Genomic DNA, 14,040 nt, shown 5'->3' with positions numbered 1-14,040 from the left:
CTGTGACTCAGAGGGCCCAGGAGGCTGGCTTCTTGGTAACATTTCACTCCCTTGGATGGATTTGACCTACGCCCTGTTCAGAGCACTAAGCAAGCTGCAACTCCCACTTTCCCCTCACCTCCTGCCAGATACTCCCTGTAGGCCAACTTAGGTATCTTTTATTTATTTCTTAAAAATATGTTTTCATTGATTTTTTAGAGAGAGAGGGAGAGGGAAAGAGAAATAGAAACACTGATGTGAGAAACACTGATAGGCTGCTTTCTGCATGCCCCCCACCAGGGATCAAGCCCGAAACCCGGGCATGTGCCCTGACTGGGAATCAAACTGGGACCTCTCAGTCCATGGGACGATGCCCAATCCACTGAGCCACACTGGCCGAGCATATTTATTTTTTAAATCCTCACCGAAGAATATATTTTTATTGATTTGAGAGAGAGAGGGAGAGAGACAGAAAGAAACATTGATGTGAGAGAAACACTGACTGGTTGCCTCCCATACAAACAGACTGGGGATTGAACTCCACAACCTGGGTATGTGCCTGACCAGGAATAAAACCCACGACCTTTCAGTGCACAGGATGATGCTCCAACTGAGCCACACTGGCCAGGGCCACACAGGTGTCTTTTAAATAGTCCTTTTTAGAAGGAGGTAGAAGAATATCCATACAAGCAAAACTGGCCCAGCCCACAGAGCTGTCAGGAAAAAACAGATCTGACCTGAACTTTTACCTGCCCAGTGCCCTGACATGGCCCACTGGCCCTCCCCTCAGATATGTGACTGATAAGAACAGATCCTAAACCACAGCTACAGTTTACTAAGCATTTGTGGAAAAGATAAGTATTTACTATGTGCCAGGTATTTCACTCCATTAACTCATTTAAACACAGGCCAGAATCATTACTCCCATTTTATTTTTTTTTCTTTTTAGTCCTCACCCGAGGACATTTTTTGATATTTTGTTCAGATAGAGTGGGAGGGGGAGAGAGAGAAACATCGACGTGAAAGGGACACATCGAGTGGTTGCCACCCACACGACCCAACCAGGGCCGGGGAAAAACTGCAACCGAGGTACATGCCCTTAGCGGGAACTGAACCTGGGTTTCTCCGGACCGCAGGCCAACGCTCTAACCGCTGAGCCAAACTGGCCAGGGCTAATTACTCCCATTTTAAAGATAGAATTCAAATCCTGGCCAATTTTGGCTCAGCAGTAGAGCACTGGCCTGAGGACCAATGAGTTGCAGGTTCAATTCTGGCCAAGGGCAGTTTGTCCCTCGCCCTGGTCAGGGTTGTGTGAAGGCAACCAGTCGATGTGTCCCTCTCATATCGATGTTTCTCTCTCTCTCCCTCCCACTCTATCTAAAGATAAATAAAAAATATTCTCAGGTGAGGATTAAAAAAAAAAAAAAAGATGGGATTCAAGAAACTAAGCTCATAATTACAATAGAAGGGTACACAAGCCCACACAGGGGCTTAAAAGAAAACAGTTACCTACAAGGGAGCTCACATAAGACTGTCAGCTGATTTCCAACAAAAACTTTGCAGGAGCCTGGCTGGTTTGGCTTGTGGTTGAGCACTGACCCATGCACCAAGAGGTCGCAGGTTCGACTCATGGTCAGGGCACATGCCCAGGTTGTGGGCCCGATTGCCAGTAGGGGGCATGCAGGAGGCAGCTGATAAATGTTCTCTCTCATGAATGTTTGTGTGTCTCTCTCCCTCTCCCTTCCTCTCTCTAAAATCAATGAAAAAAAAAAAAAACAACTTTGCAGGACAGAAGAGATAGGTATGAAATATTCAAAGTGATGAAAAGCAACAATCTACAACCAAGATTATAAGATTATAATTTAGAATCGAAGGACAGATAAAGAACTTCCCAGACCTAAAAAAAAAAAGCTAAAGGAGTTCATCACCACCAAACTAGTATAAGAAATGCTAAAGGTCTTTTTTAAGAAAAATGAAAGATAAAAAGTATGAATAAAGCCTAGCCAGTGTGGCTCAGTGGTCGAGTGTCAACCCATGCACCAAGAGGTCACCAGTTCAATTCCCGGTCAGGGTACATGCTCAGGTTGTGGGCCAAATCCCCAGTGGGGGGCATGCAGGAGGCGGCCAATCGATGTTTCTATTTCTCTCTTCCTCTCCCTACCTCTCTCTCTAAAAATCAATAAAGAAAAAAAAATTTTAAATGAATAAAAATGGCAATAAATACATATCAACAATTACTTTAAATACAAATAGATTAAATACTCCAGTCAAAAGACATGAGGTGGGCCCTGGCCGGTTTGGCTCAGCGGTTAGAGCGTCGGCCTGCGGTCCTGAGAGACCCGGGTTCGGTTCCCGCTAAGGGCGCGTACCTCGGTTGCAGTTTGTCCCCAGCCCTGGTTGGTCGTGTGGGTGGCAGCCACTTGATGTGTCCCTTCACATCGATGTTTCTCTCTCTCTCTCTCTGTTCCTCCCTCCCCCTCCCACTCTACCTGAACAAAAAAAATGGAAAAATGTCCTCGGGTGAGGATAAAAAAAAAAAAAAAGACATGAGGTGGCTGACTAGATAACAAAACAAGACCCTTATATACGCTGTCTTTAAGAGACTCAATTCAGATCAAAAGAAACATATGGACTTAAAGTAAAGGGATGGAGAGGAAAGGGGAGTGGGAAATCAGTGGGTGAAAAAGGGGAAACAAAAAAAAAGAAAAAGGGGAAACATCTGTAACAAAAATAAATTAATTAAAAAATAAAGGAATGGAAAACGATATTTCATGAAAATGAAAACAAACAAAAAGCTAGGGTAGCAATACTTATACCAGACAAAACAGACTTTAAAACGAAGGCTATAACAAGAGACAAGGAAGGACCCAGCAATTCCACTTCTGGGTATTTATCCAAAAAAACCCCCAAAACAGTACATTAAAAAGACATGCATTCATATGTTCATTGCAGCATTATTTACAATAGTCAAGATATGGAAGCAATCTAAGTGTCCATCAATGGATAAAGAATAAGTGGTGCTTGTCCAGCCAGTGTGGCTCAGTGGATTGAGCGTCGTCCCATGGACTGAGAGGTCCTGGTCCGATTCCTAGTCAAGGCACATGCTCAGGTTGCAGGCTCGATCCCCAGTAGGGGGCGTGCAGGAGGCAGCCTATCGATGTTTCTCACATTGATGTTTCTCTCTCTCTCTCCCCCCCATCCTCTCTCTCTAAAAAAGCAATAAAAACACTAAAAAAATAAAAATCAAAAAGAAAGATAACTGGTGCTTATATACAATGAAATATGACTCAGCCAAAAAAAAAGAAATATAGCCATTGGCAACAACACAGATGGACTTCGAGGGTATTGTGCTGAGTGAAATAAGTCAGACAGAGAAAGACAAATGCCACATGATTTCACTTATAAGTGTAATCTAAAAAACAAACAAACAAGCAGACCAGAAACAGACTCATAGATACAGGGAACATTTTGACAGTTGCCAGATGGGGGAGGGGGGAGGGGAGGAAAAGGTGAAGGATTGAGAAGTACAAATTGGTTTACAGAATAATCATGGGGATGTAAAGCACAGCATAGGGAATATAGGCAATAATACTGTAATATCTATATATGGTATCAAATGGGTACTAGATTTAGTGGGGTGATCACTTCATAATTTACATATATGTATAATCACTGGGCTGTACACCTGAAAAATAAAAAACAAAAAGAACAGGGAAGTCAGTAATGCATTTAGAATCCTGCTCATCAAAAATACATCAAAATAAGCCAAGTTTGGCAATATGGTAAAGTTTTCATTTCTTTCTTTCTTTCTTTCTTTTTTTTATTCTCACCTGAGGATATTTTTCCATTTATCTTCAGATGGGGGGGGGGCATCAATACAAGAGAGACACACTGACCAGCTGCCTCTCACATGACCCCAACCAGGGCCAGGGATGAACCACAACCGAGGCATGTGCCCTTGACTGGGAATTGAACTGGTGACCTCTCAGTACATGAAATGACACTCAACCAACTAAGCCATACCAGCCAGGTCAAAATTTTCATTCATTTCTAAAATTCACTTATGTAAAACTTCCCATTCTCCTCTGAAGCCATATAAACCAGACATATAAACTAAGGCCTGGCAAACAAAGAACCTGAGCTCAGAAGGTAAGTGATTTTTCCAAGTCACAAAGCTAGAAGTGGCAAAGCTGGGAGTGAAAGCCAGGTCTGACCAAAGCCAATGCTAGCCCCATAATACACTGATCTTTCTTCCTGATGATGAATATTTGGTAGGGGCCTCAGGGATTGCTTCAGTGATGGACACACACCATCCAACTGGAATAAAGCAAAGATCTTCTGATCTGTGATTGGAAAAGAGGTCTACATGTGATCCCCAGATGTGAGAAAGGAAGCAGGGTGTACCAGGAGTGACTAGCTGCCATTAGCGAAGTTGGAGAGAAGACAAAGATAGCATGTAGGAGGCAAGGGGACGGAACCAAAGGCTGCCTTTTATACTCTACTTCCCATATGAACCAGTATTTTCCTTTACTGTTTAAACCCATTTGTGATGGGCTTTCTATTATTTGCACCTGAAAGCACCTGAGTTGATGGCTGATGAAGAAGGCTTGAATGTACATTGCTAGGAAGGACCTAGGAGTTGCCTACTCTGATGATAAATTAGAACCCCAAAGCCATCGAGTGACATGTCTGAAATCATGCAGGGAATGAATATTGAGTCAAGACCTAGAATCCTAGACTTTGAGGGGCTGGATATCACTTAATCTACACACATTCCCCCACAAACCCTCAAGCCTCCAGATGATGATCTTACAGCCTCTACCCAAGTGAACACCTCCAGGAATGGTGCCTTACAGGAAGGACCCTTCAGTTCAACAAGGGACAGAATTCACAGAGCAACTGACTTCAGAGATGACTAAAACGGGATTTCTTACCACAACTGAATAAAGGAACATCACTTTCTCCCAGCCTTTAACCACTGGCACATGTGCACAGGCAAGCATGTCATCCAACCAGGGACCTCTGCATTTCTGCAGCAGTCCAAAGAGAGGTCTTTACAGGCTAGTTTTCTCTTCAGGTTCTCAAACTGGCAATGCCTTTTTAGTCTTCTCACACTCGTCCCTGGTCTGGGGCTGAGGCCCCATGCAAGAACACATCAAACATGGGACAGGAACCCTATGTGTTGCAGAAAGCAACCTGGTTTCTCTGCTTCATTAAACACAGCTTGGGACAGAGCTCACTGCTTAAAATGAACAATGTGTGTGTGGTGGAGGACGGGGGAAGAGCAGCCAGCTGGGCAGCAGAGTTGGTTCCTATGTTGCTACTTAGCTATTTAACCAGGCTGCTGGGTGACCCTCAGCCAAGTTCATATGCTCTTCAGGCAGCTTGGCTTCATGCTGGGCACAGTGATGGCAGCACTCCTCCTGAGGCATGGACAGTGCTGTGCTAGTGAACCCGCAGTCCTAGAGATGTCTGACGGGAGCAGGGACCAAAGCGACATGGAGGTATATGAGCTGGGAGCACTGGTCCTGACTCTTCCCAGCCCCGAGCCCTGTAGCTGATGGGAAATTTAACAACAGTCCAGAAACGCAGCTCAGTCAGAAACTGCTGTAGTGGCTGCTAACAATGCAAAAAGGCCACATCTTCCTGGTGAGGGGATGGGTTAGGGCTGGGTAAAAAGCAGTACCCCCACTGGAGTTTCTTCCCACCCTGACACCTACTTCCTTACTCTGAACAAAGCTTTACCAATTCCTTGTGGAGGGAAGTCCAGCTTTAAAAGAGAGATGCTGTGGAATATGGGAATTTGGAGCACATGAAACCCAGAGAATTCACATTATGAGAGGAATTTTGGCTGCCACAGATAGCTTTTCTAAAGGGTTTCTTTCCGTACAGTTCCCACTACTTCATTAAAAAGCTGATTGGCTATTGTTACCTAAGAGTGGCAGCGAAGCTAATGACAGGTTCCCTCAGGCACTTTAAGATAAAAGAGACTAAATTAATTTTAATGTTAATGGAAATACATAATTAGAATGCTCCAAATCTGAATAATCTAGTCTTTCAAAACCTCTGGCAAATAGGCATCAAATCCAGAACCATGTCACTGGTCAGCCCAGTCAGGCTCCAAGTGGGCATTCCCAGAATAGCCCGGCAGAGTCATCAAACACCTCATAGCAGCCCACCTCTCGCCTGTCCAAGGCTTTGTGTCCCACTTTGGTCCAGCTGTCGCAGCCTCAACCAGGCTCTGCCACACAGGGCTGAGAAGCCAGAGGCTACCCCAACCCTTCTCACCCTCTGAGGGAGGGGACTTGGTTGCTATCCTGGACTGGCTATAACAGTCTGAGCTACCCAGTCAGGCACAGAACCAGGGAAACTATCACAAGATTCGAAAGGAGGCTCTCTGGGTAGGAAGAATGGAAGAAGAAGCTGGGGTGTGGTTAGAGGTAATGGACTGTTGCCTCAGCAGGGGAGCCCCCAGCAGCTGGACAGTTAAAACCGAGACAGGGCCTCAGAGGTCAAGAGGAATCTTCCTGTTTCCTTCCATTGTCCAGCAACACTGCGCAGGCAGCAAAGGAGGCAGAGGTGATGAGCAAGAGCCAGCCCAGAAGGGCGAGGGTCGCACAGTGCTGCAGCAGCCCTGGACCTGCCCCAGGAAAGCTGGGCATGCAGACGAAGGTGGCACGGCAGTGGGCACACAGAGGATGTGAACGGGCACACATATGTGGGCTTGCTGCCCAGCACCATCTCTGCTCAGCGCCCCCCAGCAAGCCTCCCGGGGGGCCTGAGAGGTTGTGGTCTCTGTTAAACAGACTCAGCTACAAGACTGGCAGACACATCAGTGCTCCAAGCTGAAGGGGTCACTTCAGTGGTGAGTGCGCACTCAGCGGGACAGTGCAGCCTGGAGCTCTACTACGGCTCTGTGCTGCCTACGTGGGAGGGTCTCTTCCCCATCCTCCTCCACTGCCTGCTTTTGCCCACAGAGAAAAGCCAGAGGATGGTGATGAGAAGAGATTCCAGAAGTTTTGAGTTTTTCCTTGTTAATATGCTGGTGACTCTGAGGCTCCTTGTTTCCTTCTTGGTATAGGCCTATTACAACAAAGGCCTAAAACTTTGGCAGAGCTGGGCTCAAATCCACGGTGGACTTCAACGCTTACACTCTTTCTGCTAAATGCCCATTTCTCCCCAGAATTTATTAAGGGCCTCTTAAGTCCTGCACTGCTTTGTTCTCTCCAGAAGGGTCAGACATTATTATTATTTAATTATTTTCCTTTATTGGTTTTTTTTTTGAGAGAGAGAGAGAGAGGGAGAAATAGAAACATCGATGAGAGAGAACGATTGGCCGCCTCCTGCATGCCCCCCACTGGGGATCGGGCCCACAACCTGGGCCTGTGTCCTGACTGGGAATTGAACCGGCGACCTCTTGGTGCATGGGTCAACGCTCAACCACTGAGCCACACCAGCCAGACGGGTCAGACATTATTGAGGATTTAGAAAAAAAGCAATTCACAGAATTCCTTCCCTAGGAGTATGACATGGAACAAGTGGTGTGGGGTCTGCTCTCAGCTCAGAAATGCTTTCCCCAAGTGCCAGATCACCCTTCGAACCTAAGCCCCTTCCCATGCTCAGCTTTAATCGCATCTAGGAAACATCATTCCTACAGCAACTCCCGCCACACCTGTCCATTGTGGCTGAGCTGCTCCCGTCCCAGGTATGCAGTCTTCTGAGGTTTGCCCCAGCCTGGCAAATCTAGCCTGCTCCCTACTATCTGTTCTCCTCACTGTTCTACCAATTCAGATACAGAATGTGAGAGCCACAATGGACTCAAAGGATCTAGATCCATCTCTTTAATGAATATGTGATGTCCACAGGGAAGGGGGTGGGGTGGTGGGCTGAGACCTGCTAAAGGCAACAGGTGAAGGCAGCCCTGACAGCATATCTCATCACAACCACTGCATCTTCTGAATCCCCCATCTGCCAGGGTTCTGGGACGGAGTCGTAAACCACTCTACAAACCAGCCTGTGCTCTGTACCCAAACATTAACCCATCCTCCAAAGAGTGAGTTGATCCGCAAGCCTGCCAATTTCCCCTGGCCTCCTGGGCATACTGCCCACCAGGCCACATGCCAGGAACCCTGTCCTAAGACAGCACCTGTGGCAGCACCTCAGGTGCCAGAACCCCTCGCCAGCCTTATGAAGAGGGGAGGGCTAGCCACCTCCACCATTAGACGTTTTGGAGCTCCTCACCTGGCTTTGGGGACCTCGAGGGGACTGCTACCTATCCTGAAAAAGTTGTCAGAATGGTTTGAGGAGGAGGAGCTGGAAGACTTGGCTTCCACCACTCCCTGATGGGAAGGCAGGCGGTCCTCCGAGGGCTGCGGCCGGCTCCAGAGCACACTCTGTGGAGAGGACGAGTGGCTCTTCCTCCTACAGTAGAAAGAGCAGGGCTGTTAGCCTAGGGGCCGCCCCAGCACACCCTCAGCCTATTTTTACCAAATCTCCGGGCCCAATATTCCCTTCCAGTGGGAAAATGCCACATGGGAGTGGGCATATATAGGTACTCCCTTGGGTTTGGCCACAGGCAGCAAGAGCTGGGTCTTCACGGAAGAACTGTGGCATCCAAAGGCCCATTGGCCTCAGAGCACGTGCCAGAAAACAGATCCTTAACTAAGTTTGGTAGCAGCCCCTCCCTCCAAATGTTATACAAAATCTTGAGCCATTTGTCTGGGAAGAAAGTCATCAGGTTCTCAGATTTCATCAGATTCTCAAAGGAGTTGACTCAAGTCCCCAATTTCCAATCATCATTTTGTACTCACCTCTTGTTTTCTAATCTGGTCCCCCCCTTCCCAGGCAAATCATACAAGGGAGTCCCTTTAACATTCAGCGTTCCCTCACCCAGCCCTGTCGCTTCTCCCTTGATCCCACAGGCAGCCCCCGCCCTTTATGCTCCTGGACCACCGTGCCCCTCACCAACCAGATGGCTGGCCTCCAAGGCCCAGAAGAGACAGCAGGGCATGCAGCTGTGCTCTCAGCCCTACTGTCAGGGGCCCTTTGTTCCTGGGACTCCCTGGAGCTGGTGACCTTGGGCCACAGCTGTGAGCAAGCTTAGTTCTGGCCTGGCCCCTCACCAAGCTGCTTGAGTCTGTGCTCCTGCAGGGACCAGCTCTACGGCCTCATAGGTGAAGCTCCCAGCGGCTCCTGGGGAGCTTTCCATGACCAGAGAGAAGTCGCTGCCAAGGCTGGTGGTGCTGCCACGGTCCTTTCGTCCTGAAAGAGGCCAACCCCACCGGTTCAGCACGTTATCTTCTCCTCACTGCGGGTCCCCCACCTCTTCCATACCACACAACTGGAAAAAGAAGTTCCTAGAACAAACAAGTCCTGTATGGCCCATATGCAGAAAGATGCACAGAGGAAGGAAAACCTGCTGGGGCCTGTGACTCACTCAGCATACAGATATCTTCCAGGGTGAAGCCTGCATCCCGGGCTGGCAAACTCTTCCTCCTGTAAACAGAACCCAGAATGGTACTTCCAGATTGGGCTGGGGTCTCCTTTGACCCTCCTCGCTATGCTGCCTACCTGGAAAGGAAGCTCCAGCTCACTGGCAACTCATGGAGACAGGTCCTACCTTAGAGTGTTGCAAAATGCCAGACCCACTTCAGCAAAGCCTGCCTCCTCCCTGTCAGCTTGCCCCTTAGTGTTCAAGTCTGGCAAAATATGCAGGGAGCTTGACTTTGGCAAAGGAACTCAGAAAAGATACCAACTCTCACAGGAGGCAATTGTTAGGCAAGATTCCTGCACTTCCCAGGCTGGGAGCAGACTCTGCGTGGTGGTGATGGGCTGTACAGTGAATGGCACACACATCTTGCAGTAGCCCAGGGAGGGCAACACTCTACTCAGGCAGACTTGGCTGCTTTGGCTGGGGTGTGGGCAGTTAGAAGTCCCCCTGGGCTTGGGCTGGCTTTTCCTACAGCAAAGCACCTTGTTCTCCTAGCTACCAGAGACCACTCATCTGTCCCAGAATCTTTTAGATGGTATGACTACAGGCTGACCCCAGCCCTGCCTCACCAGGGACCCCTACCCTGACCTCAGGGGGAAGGCAGGAAAAGAAGGCCAGCCTGCCACACATGCAGGGATAAGATGGAAAGTAGGACCTCCCAGAGCACCGTGGCCCCAGTGTGAGACAGCAGGCTTTGCCTTACCTCTGTGTCTTCAGAGAAGAGAACTCCTCGGAGATGATATGCTTCAAAAAATTGAAGCAGAAGAAGAAAATCTGAAGAAACAAAAAGCAGCACCCATGAAAAGACAGCCTTCTCCAGAGAGAAGAATCTAGGTGGCAGGAGGCCCAGGAGAGGGCAGCCAGCCACCCTGGTCAACCCTCTGCTGGACAGCAGCCCTGTGCGGGGACCCTGCTGGATATTCTGGTCTATAAATGGTATGGGCGGGAGAGAGGGCTTAGCAGGCCAGGCAAATGCACGGAGGCCGGGGAACGGAAGACAGGGATCAGGTTTCCTTCCTGGGAATGCAAGAAGGTAAGCCAGGGTTCTTTCAAACTCTTCAAATTCAACACCCATGTGCTCAAGCTACTGAGAAGGATGAGAGCACAGCCGCGTCTCCCTCAGCCTCTCCTCAGAGCCGGGAGAGAGGCTAACAGAATGACAGCTAGGAGACATTATTTTGAGGCAAGAAGATTGAATGAACAAAAATTAAGGAACAAAGCAGAGGGAAAGAAATCAGATTTTGTAGGGAGGATACCCAGAAATAGTGGCTCAGGAGAACCAGGGGTGAGGGGCAGCCACTGCCTAGCCCAGAGCGGGCACTGCTCAGGAGCTGTGAGGGGCAGGTCTAAGTCTCAGGTGGGCACAGACAGGTGAAGGCTGCTGACCTCTGCCACACCCCCTGCCCTTCTCTTCCAGCCACCACCCTAGTCAGATGGACCTCCATTAAATGCACATGAGACATACTTTTTGCAGTTTTTTAACTCCCCACTGATTCTGAAAGGTGTAGTCCAGGAACCCCTCATGGTGTCCCAGAGCCCCATATAATTAAAAAAAAAAAGCCCTGGCCTAGTGGTTAGAGCATCAGCCCAGGGACCAATGAGACCCAGGTTCGATTCCAGCCAAGGGCACGTACCTCGGTTGCAGTTCGTCCAGGCCCTGGGGGTAGCGTGGGAGGCAGCTGGTCGATGTGTGTCTCTCGCATCGATGTTTCTCTCCGTCTCTCTCTCTCCCTCCCTCCCTCCTACTCTGTGTGAAGATAAATGGAAAAATACCCTTGGGTGCCCATAAAAACAAAAAAAGAAGCATCAGGTCAGTATGAAAATGTTGTTACATAAAATTAAACAGGCGTTTTCATATGCTAATGTGCTGTGAACTTCAAAGACAAGGAGAGGAACAAAGTGCTCTGTGTTTTTTTTTAATCCTCACCGAAGGATATTTTTCCATTGCTTTTTAGATGGGGGGGGGGGGGGAGGGAGAGAGAGAGAGAGAGAGAAATATCGATATGAGAGAGACAAGAGAGACACACTGATTAGTTGCCTCCTGCACAACCCCCTACCAGGACCAGGGATTGACACTGCAACCCAGGCACATGCCTTTGACTGGGAATCAAACCCGAGACACTTTGGTGCATGGGCCAACACTCTAACCACTGAACCAAACCAGCCAGGGCCAGAGTGCTGTTTAATAGGCCTCAGCTTTTTGTTCTTATTTTTTAAAGCATCAATGTCCTTTTCATGTTATTTTGTGATAATATCAAGCCTAATCTGCCAAATACACAGGTTGGATTTGTGGAGCATGTTTTGCCTGAGTGCTGCACAGCAAACAGAGGTGTCTTAAAGTTATCGATGGGTAAAGTTCAAAATGGGCCTGGCCAGAAGGGTGGGAATGGGGCAGGGAAGGGCCGAGGGGAGGCCTTAGTCAGAGGAGACAGGACAGCGATGAGCCATGACCCTCAGGGACCCAGGGGTACGAGGCTCCCCTCTGAGTCAGCACCCAGGCAAAACAGATGGGCTGGTCGTCACAAACTCACCAGCACCTGCCCCAGCACAACTGCCCCCTACCGTGCAATCTACTGAACAAATAAAGTTCTTACCCTACCTCCCAGGCACCCCCAACAAGGGTTATGAATGATAAAAACAGGAAAAAACATTCAAATGAAATGCTGCCCTGCATATTTCTGTCTCAAAGATAGCAGCCGCCCCCTCCCCTCAGCCTCCACCCACCATCCCCACCTACCATCTCCCCGCAGTCCCCTACACCAAGATGAACAAGAGGCCCCAGGCTGTGTGTGTGTGTGGGGGGTCATCTCAAGGGGCTGCTGCAGCGAAAGCATCTATGTTTTGAGTGTCTGGGGGGGGTAAGAGAAAGGCCCACACCCTGAAGACCAACCCTCCCAGCTGAGGAGACCCTCTTGTATACACCGAGACATGGCCAGGGTTTAAATCCAGACCCCACTGGGCTCAGCCTCATCTTCTGTAGAGTCTCTGAAGGCAGAATTTGGCCTGCTTTCGGGTGGGGGAATGGCATGGAGGGCATAATGTCCTGGAGTGCCAGTGAGTCTCAAAACAAGAGAGTGAAAAGGGGCTTTCCATGTCGATTTCAATGCCAAACACAGTATCTCTACGAGTTCACAGAGGCCTCTGAGGAACTGGCTCCCGAGCTCTGCAGCCCTGGCAGACGTGATAAGTGCTTGGAGGAAGAGATTTGGAAGGGGCAAGGAGCAGCTATGAGGGAGAACAGAAGGAGGCACAAGATAAGATGCCTGGAAAAGAAGGCATCCTCAGGAGAGTGAGAAAGATGCTTCAGGAAAATAAAGGGGGGACAGAGGGGAGAAGAAGAGCTAACACTGCATGACAGTTCCCACACTGGGCACATGGACTCATTTTCTTTGGGAGGCAGCATGATCGATAGCAGGAGACTCGGGTTAATCGCATTACACAAGGTCGCCCAGGTAACAAGTGGGACAACACAGATTCAAACTCAGGTCTGACTCTAGGTCTGTGTGCTGGGAAAATGAGGATAGTAAAGAGGCAAAGACTGTGAAAAGCAGCACGAGGGATGGGGTGTGGGGAAGGCAGAGAGGAGCAGGAAGAAGGACAACCCCCAGAGAGGAAGTAGGCCGACGAGCCCAGCTGGCCATGCCTGGTCTGAGGCTGGGCTGGGGTGAGGAGCAGGGTGCACCCTGCTTGCAAGGACGGAAAGTTGCTGAGTGGGTGTGATAAGAATAGAGAGGAGAGGGAAGAGCATCTGGGTTTTAGCTGAAGGATGAGAGGCATGGAAAAGGACTTGTAAATTCGTTCCAGAGCTGAGTGCGGGAAAGGCCACCAGTAAGAAGGATGGCGGAAAGAAAGAGGAAGCAAAAAGAACGGACACATGAAGGTCACAGGCGGCATGGGGACAAGTGTAATCTCCACAGTCAGGAAAGGAACTGAGGCTCAGAATGGGGCTACTGTGCTGGTGCTTTTCCTGTCAAGCTACCTACCCCAGCACACACCAGCAAAGGAGCTGCCCCTACACTACCAAACAGACGCCATGCTGTCCCTCTTGTGGATGAAAGAGCCCAAGCGCTCGGAGCCCGGGCATGTGCTCGCAGACTGAGAGCAGTACCCACCTCCTCTCCTTTGCTGAGCCGATCTACCAACATGTGCCTGCAACAAAAGGCAAGGAGGTCAAAGACAGCAGTGCCGAGACAGGAGGGCAAAGGGGGACCCAAGTCACAGGGACTGTGGCTTTGACATCATAGCCTCAGGTGGGGCCTGACTAGCACTTTTCAGTCTTTCCCAAGGGGGTGGGAATATCCTCACTTCCAACACTGTTACAGAAGCCACTAAACCCACATACACACAGAAACAGTTCTCAAGGCACTGGCCCCACCCAAAACCCGATGTTCCCCAAAGGCTTACCCAAAGAGGAACCAGTCATAGGCCACGGTTAGGTAGAGGATCTCAGCAGGCTTCAGGGATGCGTGGATGAGCCCATCCTGGAAGAGACCAGGAAGACGTGCCAAGATCAGAAAGATGCCTTCCTACGACAAAGCCCCCTCCTTGTTCCAGGAGCTGAACCACAACCA

At 49.2% G+C, this 14,040-nt stretch overlaps 1 protein-coding gene across 3 annotated transcripts in view; it reads right to left on the bottom strand.

The window, feature by feature from the left end:
- MTMR14 (myotubularin related protein 14) overlaps positions 1–14,040 on the bottom strand; it is a 52,878-nt gene that overhangs the window by 6,351 nt on the left and 32,487 nt on the right. For all 3 annotated transcript variants that reach the window (XM_036266366.1, XM_036266367.1, XM_036266368.1), the window contains exons 12-17: positions 13,874–13,950; positions 13,582–13,618; positions 10,173–10,243; positions 9,416–9,474; positions 9,102–9,240; positions 8,221–8,400 (exon numbers count right to left, since the gene is read on the bottom strand). In XM_036266366.1, coding sequence (XP_036122259.1) covers positions 8,221–8,400; positions 9,102–9,240; positions 9,416–9,474; positions 10,173–10,243; positions 13,582–13,618; positions 13,874–13,950 — 563 coding nt within the window. The remainder of the gene's footprint in view (positions 1–8,220; positions 8,401–9,101; positions 9,241–9,415; positions 9,475–10,172; positions 10,244–13,581; positions 13,619–13,873; positions 13,951–14,040) is intronic.

Source organism: Molossus molossus, unplaced genomic scaffold (assembly GCF_014108415.1).
Source record: "Molossus molossus isolate mMolMol1 unplaced genomic scaffold, mMolMol1.p scaffold_m16_p_18, whole genome shotgun sequence".
NCBI lineage: Eukaryota > Metazoa > Chordata > Mammalia > Chiroptera > Molossidae > Molossus > Molossus molossus.
The sequence above is the reverse complement of the archived record's forward strand: the minus strand, read 5'-3'. Positions and strand labels throughout refer to the sequence as shown.